Raw genomic sequence first — 15,021 nt, 5'->3', positions numbered from 1 at the left:
TTCTTTTTTTTTTTTTGGCTTGCAAGAATCTAGGTTGTAGATAAGCAACTGTAAGCAGATGCAAAAGCAGCCCTGAGATTGGGCCATTCTAAACTGATTATATTTTCCTTCCTCCACTATAACATGAACTTTAGTTTATAACAAGGTTAAAATGAAAAAAAAAAAGTATCTCCGGAAAAAGAACAACATATTTCAACATGTATTTAACTTCAGAGAGTGAAATTAAGCTTAGTTACCAAGAATTGAAGAGGTAAACTGCTAAAAGGTATAGATAGAATGAAGAAAGGACAACATGCCATTCTATAGTAAACAACAAAAGCATTTTTTAGATTTCCAAATAACACATTGAAGATCAAAATGCTCCATCAAAGCTAGTCCACAAAAATTAAGGCAAAGCAGGATCTTGAAAGTCTTACTGCCTGTTTGTTAGGCCAAGACTCTCATCAATCAGCCACTATAATAGTTCTGTCTGCAAACACACTAGGAGTACATTGGACAAATAGTGTGCTAATTAAAAACAGTTCTCTAGAATTCCTCTTCTAAATAATTTGCAGATCTCAAGAGATAACACAGAATTTTTAGAATTGCAGGAGGAAGAATGGACACTTTTTATAAGGGAAGGAACCAGAGAAACATCAGCAGGCCTAGGATTTTGCAAACGCATCCCAGTAATCTTTTTTAAAAAACAAAAACATATCAGAAAAGCACAAAGTTCTAGTTATCTTATTTTAAAAGCTTGTTTAGTTCTTGTTGTAGCTTCTTAGCAGCACTGTTCTCTGATTCAATTTTCAAGAGGCTGTTGATATCTGCTTTGCTGGATTTATAGTCCTAGAGAAACAGAAAGAATTACAATTCTGAGAAAAATACCTTTAATATATATTTAAGGGATTAAAATACTTCATTTTGTTGCAGCCATACTGTTCTAAGGGTAGACAATACCTGCCCATGTATGTACTGTCCATACAGTTTATAAGCTTTGTTTATAAGCAAAGAAATAATTGTTTGGAATTGTCTTTTTAATTTACAGACAGAAGAAATCACAACCCCCGCCCCCCTAGAAAAATATGATAAGCAGCTCCAATAGTTCCAAATTTGCAAGATGGGTCTTTAACTGCAATGCAGTTAAAATGATCTACATTGCAAGGAATATTATCTCCTGAAAATCTTAAAGAGAACCCAATGGATATATTTTCTTACTGATTAATATAAATCTAAGTCTCATATGTTGACTGTGCATTTACCTAAAACTAAAAAAAATTGTTTTACCTTAAGCTCTTTATATGCTTGTGCTCGTCTGTAAAATGCCTTGACATTCTTAGGATCTATTTTAAGGGCTTCTGAGCAATCCACAATTGCTTCTTTGTACTGCTTCAGATTCAGGTAACAAAGAGCCCTGAAATATAGAAAATAACCTATAAATATCTTCAAAAACAATTGGTTACAATCTAGGATTCAAGGTATTGATTCATCTCTTGAAGACTAATGATGCAAATGTTCCATTTGTATTTTCAAATGTTTGGCTTTAATTATACTCCTATACAATGCACATGTTAAAAGGCTTTACATATCTCGCAACATTATCTACAATTTCTGAAAAGCTTGTCCTCCAAATCTGTTTCCATATCCCTGAAATTATAATGGATGTAATTATTTGGCATTATGTCACCACCAGTACAGTATTTATTTGTATATTCACTACCATTACATATTTACTGTTACTATGCACTTATTAACTGAGGATACTGCAGTTATATATACCCTGACCAGTTGCTCTAGATTTGTTATTAAAATTGCTACAATATATCTCTTTCTGTTCATGCGTATAAGTGACACGAATGCTATATTCCAGCAAATCCAATTTTATAGCTAACAGTTCTCCAGAATTTTTTTTACAAATATACTGTAGCCCCTCCAAGTAGCATTTATTCACAGCAACTCTGAACTTTCAATCTATTTTTCAGCGTCATCTCAAAAATATTACTAAGATGTTTGGAAATACAACAGAAATGGAAAACTGAAATATTTGATCCTGTTTTCATTGTTGTTGTTATCATAATCATAAACCAGCATTTTTCATAATTGTAAATTTTAAGAAGTGTGAAGTTTTGGAAGCCCTTATCCACACACATTAAAGTTGCCAAGTTTGAAAGCCAATATCCAGCATCAGCCATGACAGGATGAAGGCTTTTTTATTGGTGGTTATGTAATCCCCCATGTTGATCCAATGCTGGCTGATAGGCAGAAGTTCTTCAACTTCTAGGACTGAATCACTCTGCCAACTTCCATGCCCAAAGGAAGACAAGAAACTGGATTACCCTACTTCTATTCTCACACCGTAACTTCTTACCATGCTGGCTCTCAGAACAGCACTATATAATCCCTTATTATAATATCCTTTTTTATTTTGTTTGCTATGCTACATAATTGTATGTAATCCTTTTCTTGCGTTAACTTAGAAACAAAGCTATTTTACTAATCTGTGTTTTACTTGGATAGATGGCATATAAACTAAATAAACATCACCAGCAATTTTCCCACAGCCCTACATAGGATAAAAATGAAACTGCATTCTACCAAAAGGATTCTTACCACTGCATTACACCCTTTGCGAACTGCTATCTATTGGACTATTAGTACTGTCCACAGCTTTACTGATTCAGTATTCTTACATAATGCAAATGGGAGGCTGGTCTTTTTCAGTTCACAGGCCCAGTTTAACTTAGGGATCTAAACTGCCTTCAGAAGAGAATGGGGAAAATGTTTTTCCTATATATGAAAGACAGATAAATTATGCCATGTAGGTAGAACAGGAAAATGCTGTTCTGAAATAAAGAACTACAGAAGGAAGAAAGGACATGTGCAGGTGTGTTTTCCATGAATAAAGTATTTACTAAGGTGTTCTTCCTTTAGGATTTTAAGCTGACAATCAAATCATCTCCAGTTCCTGACACTACCGTATTTTTCAGAGTATAAGACGCACCTTTTTCTCTCAAAAAAGAGGCTGAAAAGCTGAGTGTGTCTTATACACTGTATACAGCATTCTTTGCCTCCCAAAACCCCGCCCCTTTTACCAAAATGGCCATGCATAGCCTTTAGGCGGCTTCCAGAGTGTGCCTGGGGGCTGGGGAGGGCAGAAATGAGTGAAAAACAGGCTGCTTTTGCTCAATTTTGCCCTCCCCCCAGCACCCACGAGCACTCTAGCTGCCTAAAGGCTATGCATGCCCTTTTTTTGGACAAAAAACGGGCCTGTTTTCACAAAAAAATGGGCCATTTTTTGGAGGTCTGGGGAGAGCAAATACATTTTTTTAAAATTTGCTTCTTCAAATCTTGGTACATCTTATACTCTGGTGCATCTTTTCTCCGGTGCGTCTTATACTCTGAAAAATACAGTATATACAGTGCTTTGGTTCATATATCAGGCAAAGCTGTAACATCTATCAATCAGTCAACTTTACAATGGCTTCAAAACAACAAACATATCCATTATAGTGCTTCAAATTATAATAGCAAAGTAAGAGATGGAGATTATATAAGCATTATATTATAAAATACAATAAGGTACACTGATCAGATGCATTTCCATCTTCCTGTGGGTTTTTTTGTTTTTTTTGTTCCATGTGATGGAGCTGAAAAATAATTTTGCTATTTGCCGTTTGATTTCCGCCCTTATTTAAAAGTAAACACTTATACGAAAAACCATCCAGAACATCTGGAAATGTTTGCATTAAGGAGACAGACTATCACGACATTGTAGACATCCACATGGAAGAGGCGGTCATCGGTTTATGATAACAATTTGGACCAGAACTGCCATAGCTAAGTGATACAATGATAAAGCACAATGACAGATGATTGCGCTGCTTAGCAATAGCAGTTTTGGTTGCTGCTGTTAAGCAATGTTACGTGACTACAACATCTGACTCCCTTTCGTGTTGATTTTGCTTGTGGGAAGTCAGCAGGGAATATTGCTGGCTGCAACATCCAGCACTGCAATCAATGGCTGAAGGATTACTCTATTTCCCTCTTGTTCAGTGCTGTCATAAATGATAGAAAAATGGGTGTAAGCTAAGGACTACCTGTACAGAAAACATTGGCAGATCCAAACTCACGACTCACCGGAATAGTTTCCTTCCATGCTGAACTCTTCAGGACAGAGCTCAGAGCCCAAAGATCTGAGCTCCAATCCGGCAGTCTGCTTCCACACATGGAGGGGCACTAAACTCAGTGGGCAGCTCTTTGTTTCTATGCATAATAATGTGGGAGATCGCTTAACGACCACAACCAGGAAGGCTGGGATTGTGGTTATTCTGCAAGGCAGTCATATGGGTGTCTCACTTAATGACCTCTTCACTCAACAATTGAGGTACTGGTCTCAAATGTAGTGGTAACCTGAGGACTACCTGCATATTTGTTATATAAGGAAATCATTTTCTCTGTCCTTGGAGTGTAAGGTTTGGAGATGCTGTTCCAAATTCTCATGTTCCTCATCATAGTGACATATCTGAATTATGTTTTGTTATTTCTAATAAATGATCTAAAGTAATGTGGAAGTTCAATGGAGTTTAGTGAGGCCATCATTTTTCTTTTCAGTTCAGACTGGAATTTATTACATCACTGGATGTGTAAATCTCAAAGACCAGTACGAGTACCAATACCAGTATCATCATTTAAACAGCAATCATCCTTGTGTAACTCCAAAAATTGCAGCAAGCTATGTTAAGAGTTACATAGAGTGCTGCTCATACTGGTGCTGGCTAATACATATATCTATATATGTAGACATATTATCTTCAATATATACATATATTGAGGATAATTCCTTTCTATGACCTATTTAAAGTTGAACAAAATGTCAATTTGTAAAATAATACTTATGAATAATTATATTGTATACAATTAATCAAACTATGGTTTAACATGTAATGTCAACTCTGTCAGTGGCATCATCTGATTACTTAACAGTCAAGCTATTGAAGTTACTTTTCATTTGATTACATAAGCATTACCTGTTAGTGTAAGTTGTGCATTCCATCTTGTGGAGTTTTATGCTCTCTGTATATTTTTCAATAGCTTTCTTATAGTTGCTCTTTTTCACAAATTCATTTCCTTCCAGTTTCAGCATATTTGCTCGTTCATTTGAGGCAGCGTTAGGCACTGGGATTCATATTCAAGAAAAAAACAGTAAACTAACTCTAAAATGAAAAGATTTCATTGCATATTTATTATTATGCAATATATAATAAGAAAAAAAATATCAGGAATGAAAATCCAGTCTTGAATGCTTGGGACTTTGAATGACAGTACTTAAGATTTCAGGAATTAACCATGTTGCTATAGAATATGATACTTCAACTATCAACAAGCCCAATGTTTTTCCAGTTACTTGGAATTAATTAATTATCTGAAGTAGAAGCCGCTTGTACTGCATGGAATAGTAGATTTTGCACTCTTCTTTCTAAAATCAATTCATATAGAATGCCTCTCTATTTATTCTCTGTTAAAAAAAATCATATTTCCCACTATTTAGCAGAACAGGAACACAAATAACCACATGCTTATTTATTGATGTGGTATGTGCAGATAGCAATTTTTGTACATGTTTTTATCAGTTATTTTCTACCCAAAAAGATGCTCTCTTCCTCCACTCCAACAGCCATTCCAAAATGCATTTGTGGTTACCCTTGGAAACACGACACAACAAAAATGAAAGTGACTATTTGACAATATCTTTTAGAAAAGTATATGCGTTTGAGCTAAAGATGCTTTAGTCACTTACCACTTAGTAGATAAGAAGGCTACTGACCTTGGTTTGTTGCAGAAACAGAATTACTTGCTTTGGCTCTTGGAGTATCTTCCTGGCTTCCAGTAGGCGGCTCCCACCTTCTCTGAGCAGAAACAGGAACAGTTGGGATGGGGGGTAACTTCTGGCGCCATTGAAGACCATCTTTTTCCAATAAAGCCTTTGTCATTCTAAATGAAGGAAACTATATATAAGCTTATTATGATGCGTATTATCTGCTGCAATATATTTTTTAAAATGTTATTTGGTAAACAAATGTATGTCTCTTGTCAGAAAATAAGCAAAGAAAGATGTTGGTTGATAAGTTTAGAAACATTTATTGGTCATATACTGTAATAGCCATTTAATGGCAGGCACTTAAAACAAACTGATTAATAATTATGGAATAATAGTTATGGCCATTTCTAGAATGTTTAATTCAATACAGTATTCCTAAGAAAGAGCTGGTTTACTTTATACTATGCCTATCCTCCACATCTGATGGCCTCCCTGTTGACAAGAACCTTAATACTGACAGGATTCTATCTCATGTGTGCTAGGGGGGAAATTGGTGGAGGGAGAGTAATGTGTGCCATCTTGACTTCCTGGAGGACAGAATATAAACCAAATAATTATATAAACGTTCCAAAACATTACATAACATTTTACACATCTCTATACATAGCATGTACTTCTTACCTAAGTGAGGCTAGAGAAATCTATAATATGACCACGTAATTTCATGCTAAGTATTTTGAATGTCATATCCCATGACTCCCAGCCGCTGTGGGCTAGACTAGAATCACAGACTGTAGGAGTGCAGTCCCATTCATCTCAATAGCATCAGATTGGTAAATCATTCAATCACTTTTGTGTGCTCATTAGATAAACAATAAATAAATAAAGGGATTACCTATTGACTCCATCATGTGCAGCCTGTACGGTGCAATCAATCTGTAATACAGTTTTGTAGTCCACATAAGCTAAATTGTATCGCTCAAGGGCTTCATAGGCTGCTGCCCGCCTCAACAAAGGTTTAATTCCAAAAGGGACCAGATCCAGAGCGCTAATCAGCAGAGGAGAAAACAATTCATGGGAGCAGAAAAGTTAATATTCATATTTAATTCCCAGAAAGATTATATACATAGAAGTACCATCAATACAAATAATATTTAAATTCACCTAATTTAATATTTGAAATTTGGCTGAATTATCCAAACAGCTTTAAGCATTTGATTGAAGAGTATAAAATATTTCTATAGAGCTTGTCTCTCACAAATGTTTCCAAGGTATATGAGAAAATAAAAATATGTATGATATATAAATATTATGCTTGCGATATAAGACCAGCTACTCTGTTACAAATCTCCCCACCTCAGAAATAGCTGTTTATCATCTTTACTAATGCTGAATAATATTTATTTAATAATATTAACTTTCCACTCTTGTGAAAATAATTTTTTTCTTCTGAATCACCTATCAAATAATTGGAATGCCAAATCTGTTCAACTGAAACAGCTGCACAGACAGGGGAAGCATTTGTCCAGATAATCACCAGGGATGATTTCCAACTTAATGGTACCTAAATAACAAATATGACATTCCCATTTTTTAAATATTTACATTTCCCAGACCTAAGAGGTGTAGTGATAACTCCAAGTCAGCAGTTAAGATGGCTGCTGCTATCTTAAGGACGCATGGCAAGCCACTTTTTAAATCTCTCCTACTTTTCCTACTGTTTGTCACTTAAAGGAATATACATTTAATCATCATGGATGCTATCTTTCCTCTCCTCCGCCCTCTAGTAAAAAACTATTGACAACCGGATACACAAAAAGTATACATAACCTCTACAAAGAAGAAAAGTTAAATGTGAGAGAATTTTTCAGTGTTTTGAACAAGCAGCATTACTTTCTTTATTTCACAATCCCAACTAGATTATGAAAAACTTCCAACTGTTAAATAGCCAAGAAGTAAACAAACAAACAAACAAACAAACAAACAGGGATGTATGCATTCATTCTCCTTTTGAGAGCAGCTACTTACGCAGAACAATCCTTAATGCAAAGACTACAGTTTCCATCTTTCAAATAACAAGCAGCACGATTGGAATAGAGAACACTTTTTTCTTCTGTATTCACATCCCCTATGTATAAAGACAAGTATTAAAATATAACAAACATATCCTAAGTATAGAACAGCATTTGTTTATGAAAAGGTACAGTTGAGTTCTTTTTTTTGAGATACCTTTTGCTGTCAACATAAAACTTCGAGTCCACTAATTTCTACCTAGCCTTAAGTCACAACTGGGGAAAAATCAAGTAAAATGTGTGGCTTATAAGTAATAAAATTTTCTCTATCACATTATACAGGTGAAACCCGAAAAATTAGAATATCGTGCAAAAGTTCATTTATTTCAGTAATGCAACTTAAAAGGTGAAACTAATATATGAGATAAGACTCATTACATGCAAAGCAAGATAGTTCAAGCCGTGATTTGTCATAATTTTGATGATTATGATTTACAGCTCATGAAAACACCAAATCCACAATCTCAGAAAATTAGAATGTTGTGAAAAAGTGCAATATTCTAGGCTCAAAGTGTCCCACTCTAATCAGCTAATTAAGCCATAACACCTGCAAAGGGTTCCTGAGCCTTTAAATGGTTTCTCAGTCTGGTTCAGTAGGAATCACAATCATAGGAAAGACTGCTGACCTGACAGTTGTGTAGAAAACCATCATTGACACCCTCCATAAGGAGGGAAAGCCTCAAAAGGTAATTGCAAAAGAAGTTGGATGTTCCCAAAATGCTGTATCAAAGCACATTAATAGAAAGTTATGTGGAAGGATGACCACAGCCTGGATGGGATTGTCAGGAAAAGGCCATTCAAAAGTGTTGGGGACTTTCACAAGAGTGGACTGAGGCTGGAGTCAGTGCATTAAGAGCCACCACACCAATTTTGACACACTCTCTCTCCTGCTCTGCTTCTGTTTCAGAGGTCTGTCCCAACCTTATGCAGCTTCAATGGCTACTTCTCTTGTAGCCAGAGGAAAGAGCTTCTCCTGGATCAATCAGGGGCTTTGCGATGTCCCTGAGATCCGCAGGACGTGCCCTTCTCTATCACCGTCTCTTCGGGACGGCTTAGGTCCAAAAAGGACCGTCCAGCAGCAGAGATATCAACAGCAATCCTGAAGTACCAAGATTGCATGTCGTGTTGTAGCGACGTCAGCCCCGCCTCCCTCAACGCAGCTGTCTACCAGGAGATTTTGGAGCACTTCATGCTTCCTTCTGCAGACGAGCTTTACGGGGATTCTGACTTCATTTTCCAGCAAAACTTGGCACCTGCCCACACTGCCAAAAACACCAAAACCTGGTTCAATGACCATGGGATTACTGTGCTTGATTGGCCAGCAAACTCGCCTGACCTGAACCTCATAGAGAATCTATGGGGCATTGCCAAGAGAAAGATGAGAGACATGAGACCGAACAATGCAGAAGAGCTGAAGGCCGCTATTGAAGCATCCTGGTCTTCCATAACACCTCAGCAGTGCCACAGGTTGATAGCTTCCATGCCATGCCGCATTGAGGCAGTAATTGCTGAAAAAGGGGACCAACCAAGTACTGAGTACATATGCATGCTTATACTTTTCAGAGGTCCGATATTGTTCTATGTACAATCCTTGTTTTATTGATTGCATGTAATATTCTAATTTTCTAAGATTGTGGATTTGGGGTTTTCATGAGCTGTACGCCATAATCATCACAATTACGACAAATCATGGCTTGAACTATCTTGCTTTGCATGTAATGTGTCTATCTCATATTTTAGTTTCACCTTTTAAGTTGCATTACTGAAATAAATGACCTTTTGCACGATATTCTATTTTTTTTTTGAGTTTCACCTGTATATTATCATTAATATATTACATTTTATCTTGTGTCAATTGTGAAATAACTGAAGTAATCAGTAATGTCTTTTTATTTGGAAACTGAATTGGTCCATCCTAGCTGATCTATGACTGACCTAAATTCATTTTATATATATAAAATGTGTATGTGTGTGTGTATGTATGTATGTATGTATGTATATAAGTGTATGCATGTATGTATGTATATATAATTTTGGTAAGGATCATTTAAATGTAGTTTACACGCATTTAGATATACCAGCATCTCGAATCGTATTACTAAACTCTATGGATCAATGGTTTCACTTGATATGAAATTCAACACTACTCAGTCTTATATACTGCCTTTCAAAGCACTGTTGAATATTCCGATCAACATGGCTAAATAACCAATATGGTCTGTAAATTTCCTTATAATTAAATACAAATATCAAAAAATATAAATATACACATTCAAAAATGAAGTTACCTTTGCTGTTTTATATACACTGGGTCCCTAAATAATGCTTGTACAGTATACAATTTAAAATAGAATTTATTCAAGGAAAGACACAGAGCTAACAACTTTTTACCTTATTTTTAATAGGTAGCATGTAAATCTTTGTATCCATTATTCATACATGATTATTAATAAAGAAAATACCATATGATATCTAAACAAAATATGGAAATGCTTTAATTTTATATGATATCTTCAAACAACTGTTACAACTATTTATTATTTAAAATTCTTTCTCAGAATATACATTAATAGCATTTTATAAAGACATAAAGAAATGCTCCTTAAAAATGGTCTTTATGTTACAAAAGGCCTTTTTAAGTCTTCTCTAATTTCTTTCATTTATCTGCTGCATATCTTAGGGCTTTCACTATGTTCTATCATTCCAGAATGTTGCTTTCTATTTAGAAGGTCACACACTCACTATCTCTTGTGTTTAGGAAAGGCCATGGGCTACAACTGCGTAAGTGAAAGGGTGATAAGGCTGATGCTACAAGGTAATTAGATAAGTTTCTGTTCCTCACCTTAGAGTCCATAAGGAACACAGGGGACAGAAACAATCAGAAAATACTTTAAAATGAATTGCTCCTATTAAAGCTCTGAGGCTTGGGGCAGTAGAAAGGAAAAGAAACAGAAAGTGCTTCACTAGGGCTATCCAACTTCTGACTCCACACATAAATTTCATTTCTGCTAGTGGCCAAAAATCTCTCATTGTGACTGAAGCAGATAGCTTTGCTGACATAATAAGTCTAAAGCTTATTATGAAAGGGGCCTCAGAGGCTCCCAGTAACTTAAGACCAGGAAATTATGAAGACCTAAAGTTCTTCTTGCATGTCCACCACAATCTGCCACATTTGGTCTATGTACTCCACGGGCTGCAATTCCAAGAATATGTAGCAAGAGAAAGAATGCTGTTCCATTTTAATCCAGAGGACCATAAAGTACCTCTTATCTACCCAAGAAGCTGGTAAAAAAAAAAGCCCAGAACAGCTCAAAGCCAGCTAATGGGATGGAGTTTTTATATTCTGCCATCAGGTAATGTTTAAAATATTCTGGCTGTCTGCATTTATGTAGCAGGGTTTGTTGGTTTGGTTTGTGCATTTACACAAACATCCTTGTTGGTTTGTTTTGTGCATTTATACCTCAGAATCCTCAAGCTTGGTTCTAGTTCTATAATCTAAAAAATGAGTCCCTAGCATGATTTTTTTGAAAAAAAGTCTGGGCAGGACTTAAGCCCAAAGAGAATGTGCATTGATATCAATTGGAATTCATCTAGGAACTTGTTTTGAAATATAGCATTACTCTCATAAGCCCAGGACAGAGTGAATTCTGAATTTTGTCTCTTTCTAAGCTTCTGCTTGTCTCTTGACAGTGTGTGGCCCATACACTTTAATGCCCAATCGCTGTTTCAACAGATTCAAATCTCATCTCTGCAGGGAATATCTCCTCCCCAGTTTCACCCACCTATGAAATGGGTGAAGTCATCACCCAGGAGATGTTCTGAGAGAATCCGTAAAGGCCCTTCGTGATTTTGCAAATTAAATGTGGAATGTAAACGTAAATAATGTCACCCCATCCACACAACTCCCCCCCCCGCCCCCTCCACCGGCTGTGGCTTTGAAGCCCAGCTCCCACCTCATCTTACAACTCATTTACAACACGAAAGAAGTAAATGGAGTCAAGACTTGGGGAACAAGCCGGTATCGACCCGATGGCTGAAGGTTAAAAAACACAACAACACCCTTTCAATGCCTATCGAAGGGTTTCTAAAAGAGGCAATGAGCCGACTGCCTCAGAGTCCTAACCCGAGGTCTCTCGTCCCGGACTTCCCGCCCCGGACAACCGAGCGAGGCCTTGCGGGGGCTTCGCGCTCCTCGCCAGTACCTGCCGCTTCCAGCAATTCCAGAGCTCGGCCGTAGAGCGCAGCCGCCTGGCCGTATTGCCCATTGCGGAACTGTTCATTGCCCGCTTGCTTAAGGTCGGCGATCCGCGACGCAGGAGCCATGAACTCGGGGCGAGGGAGGTCTGAAAAAGCCGGCACCGGCTGGCGGCGTAGAAACCAGGAGACGCTTTACTTCCTCCGTGCTCGATTTAATTAGGGGCGGCGCAAGAGGCCTACGCCCCGCCTCCTTCCTTTAGAAACGCCCGTGCGCCGGAGGTCCAGCGCTGCAGGCCATGCATGGTTGGTTACAAAGTCAGTTATGGGGGGAGGGGGCGGAGGTGGGGGGCAGAAATGATGCTACCTCCTTAGACTACGGGCCCTTTATTCACCGGGAGGTGAACCCAATGGAGTATTTAGAGGTCCTTCTGTGAAAGGAAACCCCACTGCATTCATTCTGGAATAATTTCCCAGTAAATTTATAATCTCCAATAAAACTGCATAGAAGTGAATTGAACAGGAAACTGAAGTTTCAGTAAGAAAGAGAGAAGGTTGATGTTAAACTGAAGAGTGTGTGTGTGTGAGAGAGAGAGAGAGAGAGAGAGGGAGACTTTCCAACTGGTAGTGGCGTTTGTATTGTATTAAAAGGTGGGGAGAGCCATATCAGTGTTTTTTTTTTTCTAGCAAGAAATGGCAAGATTAGAAATGTCCGCAGTTTGGCGGTTTGAATCCCTAGCGCCACATAATGGAGTGAGCTCCCGTTACTTGTGCCAGCTTCTACCAACCTAGCAGCTCAAAAGCATGTAAAAATGCAAATAGAAAAATAGGAACTACCTTTGGTGGGAAGGTAACAGTGTTACATGCGTCTTTGGTGCATGGCCACATGACCACAGAGATGTCTTAGGACAGCACTGGCTCTTCAGCTTTGAAACAGAGATGAGCACCGACCCTAGAACCGACCCTAGAATCGGGAACGACTAGCACATATGTGTGAGGGGAACCTTTACCTTTACCTTATAATAAAGTATCCGTGGGATGGGAATTTAGAACAGTGCAAATTCTGGACCAAGACAGAATGCTTTTCTATTAGAAAGGAAGTGGATTCTGCACTGAAGTTTTAAGCCATGAGGGACTTTACAAAAGGGATTCACGAATTGCACCCAAATTTGTTACACTAATGAGATTTATAATGCAACAGAAGGGAGGATGATTAAATACATGACAATAATATGAGCTCTATTTAATTGCAATTAGATTTATATATAAGAATACCCATTTGTTTGTGCCACCCAGCCCAAATTCATTACCGAAAGATGTCTGCAGACTACAAACAGCCTCCTAGTGGCCCTCATAGCCTTTTCTAACCTCAGAATTCCCCTTTTAATCTTTTTTAAAATTCAGAATCATAGCACTGAATGGGGCCTTGGAGGTCTTTTAGACTAGGACTCCTCATGATATACCATTCTTAAAAGCAAATGAGCACCTTAATCTTTGCAGTTAAGGTACTTATTTTATTTTTGAAAAATTCCAGCAAAGCTGAAATTTTCCAGGTAATACATACTCAGTTTGGTCCTTATTTTTCCTCAAACCTACAAAAAAACTCAGACTAGTTCTTAACCAATTACCTCGCCCCACTCTTGCATAATTGGCTAACAGATTATTGTTAATAAGCTTATGCCACAGACAATTTAGTTTTCTGATGGAATTTCAAATGTCAAATACTTTTCTTGGGAGTTGCTAGAATTGCCCTCAGTAAAATCATTCTGCTTAAATCAGTGCGTGCTGTGATATATAAATAATCCCTAATTCTCTCTATTATTTTAACAATTATAACACAATTCATTTGATTCAAAGGAGCTTTCTTCCAAGTAAATGGATTGAAAACTGAATCCAGATACTAACAATCCCAAATAATCTGGACTGTTCTTTTGAACTAAGCATACTTACTACCATATGCTTACAGTATTCTAATCATGAATATTCACAAATATCCCTATATATAAGATTGAGCGGTGGCATAGTGGTTAGAATGCAATACTTCAGGCTACTTCTGCTGATCATTGGATGCCAGTATTTTGGCAGATCAAATCTCACCAGCTCAAGGTTGACTCAGCCTTCCATCCTGGTAAAAGGAGGGCCCAGATTGTTAGGGACAATGTGCTGACTGTAAACCGCTTAGAGTGGGCTGTGAAACGGTATATAAGGCTAAGTGCTATTGCAACCAAGTTAGTTAAATTCTCACTGACAAAAGCTAACATATTTGTAGGCTCAAATGTTTTTTTCCTGGGTAGCTTAGGATACTTTGGGCCAGTTACTGTGAATGTGCTGATTTAACATAATTTTCTGTGTTTGCAGACTACATTGGAATATAAGCCATGAAATTTGGCTTTGTGACAAACAAGTCTAATGGATGTCAATCTCAGGGGATCGCTGGTAGCCAATGTTTACCCTGCACTGTGATGCTTCAGTTTTCATATATTTTCAAAAATTGTTAAAATCTTAGGGGTTGATGTACTCCCCCCCCACCTTTTTTTAAACTTCCTGCCTGAAATCTTAGAAGACGAGTTTCAGGATATTTCAGGACTTTTTAAAAAAACTGTTTTACTTAGTTTTGTGATGCTATTGACACATCCTGGCCGTCAAGAAAACGAACTAACCGGTCATAAGGATATAAATCAGCGAAAGGAATAAATTCTGCCAAGGTGATTGAAAAAAAATCATCTTTTAGAATAAATAGAATAGAATCCTTTATTGGCCAAGTGTGATTGAAGACACTTGGAATTTGTCTTTGGTGCATATGCTCTGTGTACATAAAGACATTCGTCAAGAATCATAAAGTACATAAATGATAGTCATAGGGTACAAATAAGCAATCGGGAAACAATCAATATATTGTTTTTAATATTTTCATGCAATATGTGGAGCCAACACTTCCAAAGTTAACGGGTTTGCCAC

The 15,021-nt window shown here is 37.3% G+C and overlaps 1 protein-coding gene across 1 annotated transcript; it reads right to left on the bottom strand.

The window, feature by feature from the left end:
• Positions 1-12,304, bottom strand: TOMM34 (translocase of outer mitochondrial membrane 34). Its single transcript, XM_081947009.1, has 7 exons — positions 12,072-12,304; positions 7,826-7,925; positions 6,693-6,845; positions 5,804-5,970; positions 5,007-5,154; positions 1,267-1,393; positions 1-828 (listed from the first exon to the last, which is right to left on the bottom strand). Exons 1-7 carry the CDS (start codon positions 12,190-12,192, stop codon positions 724-726), a joined length of 921 nt encoding a protein of 306 aa, XP_081803135.1. The 5' UTR covers positions 12,193-12,304; the 3' UTR covers positions 1-723.
• Between the last annotated feature and the right edge of the window lie 2,717 nt (positions 12,305-15,021).

Source organism: Natrix helvetica, assembly GCF_964273705.1.
Source record: "Natrix helvetica genome assembly, chromosome: 3".
Classification (NCBI taxonomy): domain Eukaryota; kingdom Metazoa; phylum Chordata; class Lepidosauria; order Squamata; family Natricidae; genus Natrix; species Natrix helvetica.
This window is presented reverse-complemented; position numbering and strand designations above follow the sequence as displayed.